Below are 12,904 nucleotides of genomic sequence, written 5' to 3'. Positions count from 1 at the left end.
TTGTATATCATTTTTTGAGACGAACGGTCTGGATTATCTCAAACATGACGCTTCTGGAAACGTACTCATGGGAACAGGCCTTTACGCAACTACTTAAGTGCGTTAAGTACATTTATGCTTTGCATTGTTAGCGTTGTATGACAAGTCCAGCAGTGAGGCTTCCAGTGTTTCACAGCAGATCTTCTGAGTGCAGCCAGAGATTCAGCTAAGACACACACACAAACACACACACTCTGAAACGGCCCACAGAAACCTATTTACCTGTGACACAGGTTCCCATGAGACAGATCTGCTCTCAGCACGTTTGAAGCTTAAACACTAAAGCTGTTTTCTCTCTCACACACACACACACACACACAAACAATGGGGAAATATCATAGACTTCTCGTTTTTATATACTGCCAATTATAAATATTAGACACACCCAAAACCCACACCTTAAAAAATTGTTTGGCCAGATTCACGCACACACCTATGTGTATATGATATTTTCCCCACTTTAGAAACAAAAGGGCAGTGCAAAGAAGAAAAAGAGAGATGGAAAACAATAGCGATAAAAGGGAAAGATCCATGAAGACATGACAAATGTTTTTAGCTGCTGTGTGTGTGTGTATGTGTGTGTGTGTGTGTGTGTGTGTGTGTGTGTGTGTGTGTGTGTGTGTGTGTGTGTGTGTGTGTGTGTGTGTGTGTGTGTGTGTGTGTTTCTTGCCGTTTTAAATGCTCTAGACCACAATGAACTTTAACATTACAAATAACACTGCAGTGCTGTTCTTCATAAGGTTGAGTAATTTTTTACTGGTTACCTAAACAAACATGACACCTCGTGTATTACCGAAATACACACACACACACAGTAGCATTACAGCTGGATGAGAACAGCGGCGTTGAGAAATTCCTCAGTATGTTTCACAATGGCTGTAAAAAACAAGAACTCACTGACCCAAATCGCATCTTACAAACATCTTCCACACACACTGGAGGTCAACAGAGGTGTCTGTGCGCCAAGTGTGCTGACAGGAAGTTCCCAGGAGAACATTTGTATACTTCCTGTGTGGATATTAATTTCCTCTCTTCAAAAGGTCATGATCTCTGAGCTTCACAATCCGTTGGACTCATCTCACTCTGACACACACACTGCCCTATAGCTTAGTTTACACATAACTGACCACATGAGTCTGAACCCGAGCAAAGGAGAGGAGACCACAGTTAATCTTCAGCTGGACAGTTACAGCTGTAAAATCTGGTTGGTTGGACGAACAATCATGGTGTATGATATACAGTGGGGCAAAAAAAGTATTTAGTCAGCCACCAATTGTGCAAGTTCTCCGACTTAAAAAGATGAGAGAGGTCTGTAATTTTCATCATAGGCACACTTCAACTATGAGAGACAGAATGTGAAAAGAAATCCAGAAAATCACTGCCTGATTTTTAAAGATTTTATTTGCAAGTTATGGTGGAAAATAAGTATTTGGTCACCAACAAAAAAAGCAAGATTTCTGGCTCTCACAAACTACTTCTTCAAGGCCCCGTCCACACCTTGCACGTTTACCTGTATATGTATACATTTTAAATGTACATGATCAGCATTTTGTCCATACGGATCCGGTGTTTTAGAAGCATGAATCCAATATTTTGTGAAAGCGGGTCCCAGAGTGGATAAATCTGAAAACGACATTCATACGTTTTCATGTGTACAGCCAATCTGTATATTTTGTGAAACGGTGATGTCATCACACTACGTCCAGCACGGTGAAAGAGCTAAGGGACACAACTAGGGGCACTGGGCATGTGCATTTAATGACCGTATTTGCATTACTGTAAGGGTAGGTTTAGGGTTGGGGTAGGTGTAGACGTTAATAAAACACATCTGTTAAGTAGAAAATGCATTTATTGTTATGTAATCGTGAGATTTTGCCTCACCCCTACCACTCCTGTACCCCTTCTAGCCACAACTCTTCTTTTTCTGTTTTTAGTGTATTTCTATGGCAGAATTACAACGCCACACACTGGCCTGGCATGTATGCTACACAGTTTTGAGTCGTTTTCATTGCTCTCGTGTGTAGGCAGATATTTCTTGAAACGAGGGGGGAAAAAAGATTGGATTGGGAAAGATCTGGCTTCGTGGCGACGGGGCCTAACAGGCTCCTCTGTCCTCTACTCGTTACCTGTATTAATGGCACCTGTTTGAACTCGTTATGGGCTTCACATAACCAGATGGGCTTCATGCAAGCTCTCACCCCATGGGGTCAAAATGATCATAAGAACGGTGAGCAAAAATCCCAGAACCACAGGGGGGACCTTGTGAATGACCTGCAGAGAGCTGGAACCAAAGTAACAAAGGAACAGACGTGTCCCCCTGCTTAAGCCGTACATGTCCGGGCCCGTCTGAAGTTTGCTAGAGAACATTTGGACAATCCAGAAGAGGACTGGAAGAATATCATATGGTCAGATAAAACCAAAATATAACTTTTTGTTAAAAAACAACAGCTTGTGTATGGAGGAGAAAGAACGCTGAGTTGCACCATATCTACTGTGAAGCCTCGGGGTGGAAACATTATGCTCTGGGGCTGTTTTTCTGCAAAGGGACCAGGACGACATGCACAGGAAAGAATGAATGGGGCAAGGTATTGTGAGATTTTAAATAAAAAGCTCCTTCAATCAGCAAGGGCATTGAAGATGAAACGTGGCTGGGTCTTTCAGCAGGACAATGATCACAAACACACTGCCCAGGCAAAGAAGGAGTGGCTTCGTAAGAAGCATTTTAAGGTCCCGGAGTGGCCTAACCAGTCTCTGCTGACCTCAACCCCATAGAAAATCTTTGGAGGGAGGTCTAGAGGAGATCTGCATGGAGGAATGGGCCAAACTATCAGCAACAGTGTGTAAAAACCTTGTGGTGACTTACAGAAAACGTTTGACCTCTGTCATTGCCAGCAAAGGTTATATAACAAAGTACTGAGATGAACTTTTGTTATTGACAAATACTTATTTTCCACCATAATTGGCAAATAAATTATTTAAAAATCAGACGTGATTTTCTGGATTTTTTTGTCTCTCATAGTTTAAGTGTCCTTATGATAAAAATTACAGACCTCTCTCATCTTTTTAAGTGGGAGAACTTGCACAATTGGTGGCTGACTAAATACTTTTTTGCCCCACTGTGTGTGTGTGTGTGTGTGTGTGTGTGTGTGTGTGTGTGTGTGTGTGTGTGTGTGTGTGTGTGTGTGTGTGTGTGTGTGTGTGTGTGTGTGTGTGTGTGTGTGTGTGTGTGTGCACACATGCATGCATACATACATACATACATACATACATACATGGGTATACACTCACTCTAAGGAGCATTATTTTTGGACTAGACTTGTTTTAATATTAATATTCTTAGTCCGTTTTCTAAAAAAAAAAGACTATTCAAATGCGTAGATATCTACTAAATGCATGGCATTTTCTACAATGTAAGCGTGTTTGCATATAGATAAGACCTTATGGGCTAAAGGACACACAACTGCATTTCTGCATTTCATGGGGTCCTTAAGATTTTTTTGTGCATTGTGCTTGGCCACATCCCGTGCCGTAACCCATGTAAACCCACTGTCACTGTAAACAGTTTCTCGTGCATCATTGCTTCAATCCCTCATGAGGCCTGTTACTAATAGAAACAAGTTTGTGTTTGAGACGGCCACACCAGCTTGCTACCCTTAAAGGGACGGTTCACCCAAAAATGGAAAAGATATAGTTACTCATCCACATTTCATTCCAAATGTCATTCCAGAAAATGTGGAATAAACTGCTCAATTCATATGGATTTGTTTTGTGATATCTTTATTAACTTTTTGAAGCGTAAAAGTGGTAGTTGCGTAGTGGTCAACGAAGGGACAGAAATCTCCGGTTTGAAGATGAACAAAAGTCTTACAGGTTTGGAACGACAGCAGTCTTCATGAACATACACACGTTTCAGATCATGTGGTCAGAAGCCAATTCACGAACACTTCCTGTTAAGACGCCACCACTCACACACTTCCTTAAGCATTGAGGAAAACATCGACACAAACACTGTCTGACCAGAAGCAGCACGCTTAGATGCTTTAACGTCCTGTTTATAACCGGAGACCACTTCCTGTCCAGTAGAGGATAGAGGACGTTATCACAGAAGGGGGCAGAGCAACATTGACATAAAAGAGCTTTTATGTTGCTCAGTACCTGACAAAAGCTGTTTCATTGTTTTAAGACATTGCAAAAACAAAGTGGCGGGATAGAGGGATGGAGGGAGAGAGAGAGAGAGGGAGGGAGAGAGAGAGAGAGAGAGAGAGAGAGAGAGAGAGAGAGAGAGAGAGAGAGAGAGAGAGAGAGAGAGAGAGAGAGAGAGAGAGAGAGAGAGAGAGAGAATCATAGCTGAATCTTTGGCGCCCTCCACTGTCTTTTAGTAGAACTGCTTAAGAAGTTTGATTCACACAAATCATTTTTTCTAAATTTTTAAGAAAGTCATTATTGTTATTCAGCTTGAAAAGGAATTGCACCACAATAAATGTTAAAGAAAAAAATACAAAACGTGTATAAAATCGTATGTGATAAAATTGCTTTATCAAATAAAATGTAAAAACGTATAAAATTGCTATATATTGTAATTTTATTATTTTTCAAATACTAAAACTTCACATGATACATGCAAAGTTTGAGGAACAGATCACAAAGTAATATTTCACCCACAGGAATTACACATATTAATGGAAAAAATTGAGGAATGATTGTGTTTTCTGTGTTAAAATTACTATAATTACTATAATAATATATAATAATTCAAAAGTCCTAACATGCACTACACTACCGTTCAAAAGTTTGGGGTTGGTAAGATTTATTTGGATGTTTTTGAAAGTAGTCTCTTATGCTTACCAAGGCTGCATTGATTTGATCAAAAATATAATAAAAACTGTAATATTGTGAAATATTATTACTATGAAAAATATATTTTAATCTATTTGTAAGATTTATTTGGATGTTTTTGAAAGTCATCTCTTATGCTCATTGATGATCAAAATACAAAATAGTAATATTGTGAAATATTACAATTCATGGTTTTATATTTTAAAGCAATCTATTATTTTTAATAATTTTAAATATAATTTGTTATATTTAAAGCAGCACTGGGTAATTTTTCAACCTTCATAATATATTTTCAAGACTCTTGTGATGATACATCGACTTACAATAGGTTGAATGACACGTCTGTCATAGCTTGGCGGGGTCTGTATCGTTTTTAATCGTACTTTTAAACTTCGGGTTTCGGGTAATAACCCTAGAACAAAAAGAACTACAAAATTCGACTGCTTTACGGCATATACGTCACTTACACCAACACCCACACTTCCTTACATTCGGACGTGTGAGCCCAACTATCGTTTGTTCGTCGGATAATATAGTCATGTCTGAAGCAGCACAGAAAAATAAGAAAGCAAAGGTTTTGTTGGAGGAAAGCAATAAGAGGAAACGAAAAAGTGATCGAATTAAAGGCAGGACGAGGATCAACATTGGACCAGCGTTTGCTCGCTGGCGTGAGCTGAAGGAGGCGTAACCGACCGGTGCCGACTGGGCTGTCATGCTTGTTATGGTGATTAACTACCATTCAAACATTGAATTGAAGCATCATAGATTCTGTAAAACGGTGTTACCGTTAAACCGATAAACCAATAGATAGACTAGGCTAATGACTATGGCTTGTAAACATGAGCATCACGATCATTTGGCGTTTGAAAAAAAAAAAGCCTCATGAAATTATATTCACATGACATGCTGAAACATATGCCACTGTACCTGGGATGAAGACATTTCACACGCGACGCAAGCAGAACTCCTGCATGTGAACAGTGTTCAGGGTAACTGTTAGTGATGCGCAGGTCTGCTTTTTTTTTCAACCCGCGGGACCCGCTATTATGAAATTATTTGGCCCGCCCCGCACCATTACATATATGTTTACAACCCGCCATGCACCCGCGACCATTAAATAGACATACGGGTCCGCGGGTTATGAGACGACCCGCTCATCACTAGTTCAGAGCTATCAGGGTTCTCAGCTCAACAAATGCACGCGCGATGGCATCCCCTAATGTAGGACAACAGAGTTTACGACAGTAGTTAGAGGACAAGATTTTTTCCCAACTGTAGGGGGACCACGAGAACAAAAGTTACCCATTACTGCTTTAATAAATTATCAATGTTGGGGAAAAAAATTGCTTTATTTCTTGATGTGCTGGATTTCTTTTTTGATGAATAGAAAGTTTATTTTAAATTGACAATTTTATAACATTGTATATGTCTTTGTCACTTCTGAGCACGTATTGCACCCTTGCTGAATAAAAGAATTAATTTACATAAAATAAACATATGAAAAGAAATCAACCTTGCTGACCACAAACTTGAACAGTAGTATAATTAAAAAAACATTTCTTCAAAAACAAAGACCACAAACTACTTTTACTTTAAACTGTGGATAACCTATAAATAAAGGTTAAAGCCTTAACTTATTAAAATACTCTAAAATCCTTAAAGGGGTGGTGAAACACTCAGTTTCAGTCAATCTCATGTCAATCTTGATTACCAATAGAGTAGTATTGCATTCTTCATATCTCCGAAAAGTCTTTAGTTTTATTATATTTATAAAAGAAATATAGGCTGTACCGAGTCTTTCTGGAAAAAACCGAGCGGCTGGAGGCGTATCGTGTGGGCGGAGCTAAAGAATGACGAGCGGGCAAGGGGTGACGTCCTCAAGCGTGGAGAAGAAAACGTTACTCTAATAAACCATGGCTATCAATCAGATTCAGCTAATACAGATATGATCCAGAATCAGATCCGGAGGCTGAAATAAATTGAACAGGAGAAACAGCAACAGCAGGACGTCCGTCTCTGTGGTATGGACTGTATTTAGTGGACTGTCAACATTTCTGTGTGTTTACTCGCAGTTTATGAGGACATGATTCGGTTTATGGACTATTGTATGTGACTAAACATTAGCAGTAGCAAGCAAAACGGTTTTGCACGTCAGACTAGTGTAACGTTATACATAGAACAACAATGGAGTAACCGTTAGCGCATTTGAATGACGAAGCGCGCTTTGTGAGAACGCTAGGTTTATGTTTGGGTGGTTTTACAATAAACAAACTGACACCTATAGTGGTCAGCTGAACAAATGTATTTAAACACACACCATAGATCACATGCTCCATTGATAAATTAACTAACGTTATACACGATCGTGTTGTTTACTGATGTTTACTTACGCGACGATAGCCAACAACAGACATTTGAAGCAGTTTTCCTCACCGCCTGTTTCCAAAGCACGACCGTGAACCTTTATCGCTGGGACCGCTCCGTCAAAAACACACTTCTTTGGTATGATTTGGTGAAGTCTTGTGACAGCAGTTACCGTGGAGATCCACTTTGCGACGCGACTGAAGCGTGATGTTGTGACGCTTCCCGTCATTTCTGCGTTCAAATCGGTTCAAATGCAGCGCTGCCTTTCCGGAATGCTGTGCTGAAGCGTTGAAGTCGCTCGACGTCACCCATAGGAATAAAGTGGAGCGCGGCACGGACTATAATGACAGAAGTGTTCACAGACGACTGGATCTGCAGCTGAGAGTGTTTATGGGCGGCGTGCATTTCCTCTCTCGCTCTAGTCACGCGTGCGCGAACCCTACCGGGAGAAGAGCCTGTACGGCCCATACATGGACCTTCCGCCCTGTTGATGTCAAGCGGACCCATGAACGAAAAAAAAACTATCGGAAACTTGTGAGAAACTGGAAGGAGTATTTTTGACACAGAAATACTCCATCAAACGTCCAACATTAGTTTTTGAAACTTTGTCTATGTTTAGGATGGGAATCCTAGTCTTTAACAGTGTAAAAAGCTCAGTATGCATGAAACAGCATTTCACCCCCCAACCCCCCCCCCCCACCCCCTCCCCTCCCCCTAAATATAAATATTGAATAAATTGTCTGAAAAATTAAAACAACTGAAAATTTAGCCACAGAGGAAAAGCTACAGAAAACAAAACGAAAATGAATGGACAAAAAAATAATAAGTAAATTAAGAATAAAAAATATATATAAAAGCCCTGCTCCAAATGTGTGTATGCAAATATTTGTGTGTTTAGCCTGAAAGTACACGTTAGTCTACCACCACAGACCATTATAAAAATTCTAATATTAGAAAAAAACATTAATATCAGCCAGTCCACATTCTACATACACGTGTGAGTTTCAGTGCTTTTGTTGCAGATTGAGTGAGTCACACTAAGCCACATTAAAGCTGTATTGTAGCACTTCCTGTTTGTGGACAGTGTTTCCTCTGACCAGCCGCAGGTGCGGCCTGAATCATTCAGTAAATCTGTGTGAGACACCAGGATGTGACAAACACTGGCCGGCAGAAGGGATGGCCTATATATGGTAAAACTAGACACGATCAGCTATAAATGTGTGAGCGTAACTGGTGGTATGATCTCACACGCTCCTTCAGGCACAGATGCGAAGTGTCTTTTATTTCACACAGAGAACTAAAATAACGCACACACGCCCAGACACACCCACCACATCAAACACACAACTACATTCTAGCAAAGTGTCTGTGGTCTCGGTAAGCCGATATCATCTGTTCTGGGTCAGCAACATGAAGAAATGTGGAAAAGGCAGCGCACTGCCTGCGTTTGGCCAGAGGGGGGCAGGCTCACCGCGCAGACCGCAGTCTGAAGAGGTCTAGACTGACATTCACCTAAACACAAAGAAGATACCAACCAAAATCCCTCCTCCTTGCTATTTTAGTCATTCATACACTTTGCTTATTAAATGTTCGCAACAGTTCGTTTTAAAGGCTTTAAATATTAAGTACTACTAATTAGAGATGCACTAATATTTCTGAATAAGTTCTGTCTGACACCAATGAGTCAATCAATTTTTCCATGTCATGGCCAATAACTGATTCAAACTCGGTAGCATTTTGAACACAAACTAAAATCAATTGTTTTCAATGTTTTAATATTAAAAAAAAATATTATAACAATAGTAATAATCTCAATTGCACTATTTTAAGGTGTCATTGTTAGAGTGTAATTATATATTTAAGTACCGAGTAATATTAATGAATTAATAATGTACTTACTATAGGGTTAGGGTTGGATTAGGGTTTGGTTAAGGGTTAGTTACGTGTAATTATGCATCATTTACTGTTATTACTGCAGTAACTACATGTAACATATTATGCAACATATAAATAAAGTGTTACCATAATCTTTTATAAATAATTATAATTTCTGTTGTTATTATTATTGTTTTTTAAATATTTTTCATATTCTTAATGAGGGAGCCAAGCCATATAAGTGTAGGAAACATCCCGAACATTATAGAGACTGTATTAATAGAATTATATCATCATCGCCATCATCATCAAATAATAACCTAAATTAATATTCTACTCTATTTTGTCAGAATAAACTAAAAATAAAACACTAAAAACTCAAATCAACTGATTAATATTACTGAATTTAGGCATCACAATATTACGTATTATACATAACGTACAATACAATGAAAGATATTTAATGAAAGATTTTTGCTAAGGATTACACAACAGTGTTATTAAATTATAAGCATTTCTCAGGATTACTTTCAATTACTTTTTAAATGAGAAAATAGGGGAAATGAGCATGAAAATTGAATACCCGATATCAACCGTGTGATGTGATGTGTTTTGAAAAAGAAAACCGATATATCATGCAAACCTACTTCTATTGCCTCAGACTAGCATTTACAAATTCCGCATAGAATCTGCACATTTTCCTTTTTTGTTTGGTTTTGCATCAGTTCATCTGTGGGATTCTAAGGAATCCATCTGAATATGTTCAAAAGTGTTAAATGGAACTGATACTTTACTCCTATTGGTGAAGCTAAAGGTATTAGCAAGTTAGTTTGTTTAACTAAACAAACACCTAAAAGGAGGGAAATATGTAGAATTTTCAGAATGACAGAAATTTGTGAAACTTCTGCAAGACACAGATTCCATACAGGCCTAGTGATGCCTCGATAGAAAGAATCGTTGGAGTTTAAAGCAGTGTGTGTGGATGTGTTTGTGAGTCCATCCTCAAATTAGGTCATGGTTATTGAGAGACAAGAGTCATCTGATACCTGTAACTAAAATACATACTACAAAACCAACATACACACACACACACACACAGAGGAGCGCTGCCTGTTTTAGAAGAGAATGCGAGCAGTGTGTGAGTGTGTTTGAATGAGAGAATGCAGGTCTCACTCTGTCTTTGTCATCAGCCACATCACACAGAACATCATCCAGGTCCAGAATTCCTCCATCACCGTGTTCCAGCCGATACACCTGAACCCAGTACTCTTCACCCTGAGAGAGAGAGCGAGAGAGAGAGAGAGGGGGGGGGGATAGACAGACAGAGAGAACATGTTCAACTTTTGTTTGACTTAAACTTAAGTGAAAGTATTTATACCACAGCAGGACCTTAAACACACACACAGAGACTCCATCAGGACACTCTAATCAATGAGGAAGAGCACAGCACACACACATAATGAGGGTTTAACTAATCGGGATAATGCACCTGAATCCAGACCATCACCCAGAAAAAAAATACACACAGAGACACACACACAGACACACACACACACACACACACACACACACACACACACACACACACAGAGACACACACAGAGACACACACACACACACACAGAGACACACACACACACACACACACACACAGAGACACACACACACACACACACACACACACACAGACACACACACACACACACACACACACACACACACACAGACACACACACACACACACACACACAGAGACAGAGAGCAACTGAAGTTCAAAGTCACAGAGGACATGAACTGAACTATTGGGTAGCAACAGCTGTCGATCAAAACTGAAATGCATTTTCCAGTCAGGAGTCTGTAATAAAAAAATGTTCTTAAATACTTAATTTAATGAATAATTAATGTTTAATATAATCCTATTTTATATAAATAATACTAAACTAATAATAATAATATATATATATAATAATAAAGGATAATTGTATAAAACATAAAAACATAAATGTATATATTTTATAAAATAATTACATAAATATAATACTATTTAATAATATAATAAAAATATGCATTACTTAAATAAAATATGATTTTATATATTGAATGTATTATTCTATAAGTAGGTAATATTTTATATAATATTTTATATAACTAACTATTTTGAATATTATTGATATTATAAATAATGTATATAACTGTAAAAATGACCATAACTTCATATAGCCTATTATTAATATAATTCTAATGCTCAATGATAATAACTTAAATAAATGAAATTAAAGCAGCTGTCCGTAACTTTTTTTGTGTTCAAGATTTTAAATTATAAAATGAGAATGTACAATATGAATCCATTTTCCAAACCGTACTGGGACTATTTTAGGCCGGTCTGGTAGGAACCGCGGCGGAGGAGCACAAACAGAGAGAAGTAGCTCCGGCTGCAATGTTCCTCCGCAAGACACATGCAGTTCTGTTTATTAACCGCTAGAGCATGCTTTAACATAAAAAAAAATATTTAAAAAAATAATAATAATAATATTTATTGAGCAAAAATCTGTGTAGTGCTGGATGAGTAAAGTTTTTGTTTTCCTGGAAGAGAACAACACTTTAAATTTTAAATTCATTTTCTGCTTGACCTCTAAGCTCGTGGAGAAAACCTAAAAGCCATAAAACTTCTAAATTTGATTTTATGCAGTTTTTATGATGCTTAGAAAATAAATAGCGCACATCTGTAGCACAAACGGTACAGGTGCTACGTGCCAACGTTAGGGGTTTAAAAAGAGTATAAATACGGTTTCATTTCAGAGTCAATACAATCTACAATAAGTAAAGTAATAATTTTACTAGCCAATCAGAAGTCATGATGTCACAACGCAACAAGGTTGTGACCAATCCGCACTGACTCTACCTGCTTAGCCGCACCCTTTTCCTCCCTGAGTCTCTTCTGTAGAGAGAAGTGATGCTTCCACATCTCTAAACATCATAATGTCTTTCTCCACACACAAAAGAGACCAGACCAGGCTAAAAACCAGTCTCCTTCTTCATTCCTTTCTTCCTCTCAGCTCAGAAGCAAATAGTCCTAAACGAGGACGCGTTCGGTAATGTGAGAAGTTCACTCTCAGAAAGACCCGCGTGTGTAAGCTGAGAGGATTGTGCTGTCAAAGACAACTGAGTGTATCTGATACTACAGAGTCCATGTCTTATTGAGCATCCGAGGAGGAGAGACATGTACACAGCAACCGGATATTCAAACATACCTTACACTGCTATCCTTACTGTGTTTGCATGGGTGTATATGTGTGTGAGGTTTATTAATGCTTTGGTAATGTAATCCCTTACTTATGATGCTAATAAAGCTTGTTAAAATCTCTAGACAGAGAAAGCACATGTCCGCTAACTCAAACATGCCGTCCAACAAGGGAACGTCAGTCTCCACCAACAGAGAGCAAAGTGTTTTCATGAGAAAGAGTCTTTATAAAGGCTCTTTTTTCAACGAACTGGCTCTCTTTCTGCAGGATACAGGAAATAAGAGTCATTTCACAGTGCAAACTCGCGTTCGGCTTAATGAGTGTTTACTCTAAAGAGGCATGCGGGCATCTGAAATATTTCAAAATGTGACCAAAAAACAGTAAGGAATGTGTCCTTACCGTCGCTCGTCACATTTTGAAACATGAAAATCGCCATTTATTTCACACAGGCTGGTTCAGAGCGTTGGCAGAGTTATGACGACAGACAACATGATATGCAGTAAAATACACAGGCTGTGCGATTAATCGACATCGGGATGTGGGCTTGC

At 38.7% G+C, this 12,904-nt stretch overlaps 1 protein-coding gene across 2 annotated transcripts in view; it reads right to left on the bottom strand.

The window, feature by feature from the left end:
- pard3ab (par-3 family cell polarity regulator alpha, b) overlaps positions 1-12,904 on the bottom strand; it is a 119,950-nt gene that overhangs the window by 79,954 nt on the left and 27,092 nt on the right. For both annotated transcript variants that reach the window (XM_067452562.1, XM_067452563.1), the window contains exon 2: positions 10,288-10,389. In XM_067452562.1, coding sequence (XP_067308663.1) covers positions 10,288-10,389 — 102 coding nt within the window. The remainder of the gene's footprint in view (positions 1-10,287; positions 10,390-12,904) is intronic.

This window comes from Pseudorasbora parva, chromosome 9 (genome assembly GCF_024679245.1).
Source record: "Pseudorasbora parva isolate DD20220531a chromosome 9, ASM2467924v1, whole genome shotgun sequence".
Lineage (NCBI taxonomy): Eukaryota > Metazoa > Chordata > Actinopteri > Cypriniformes > Gobionidae > Pseudorasbora > Pseudorasbora parva.
This window is presented reverse-complemented; position numbering and strand designations above follow the sequence as displayed.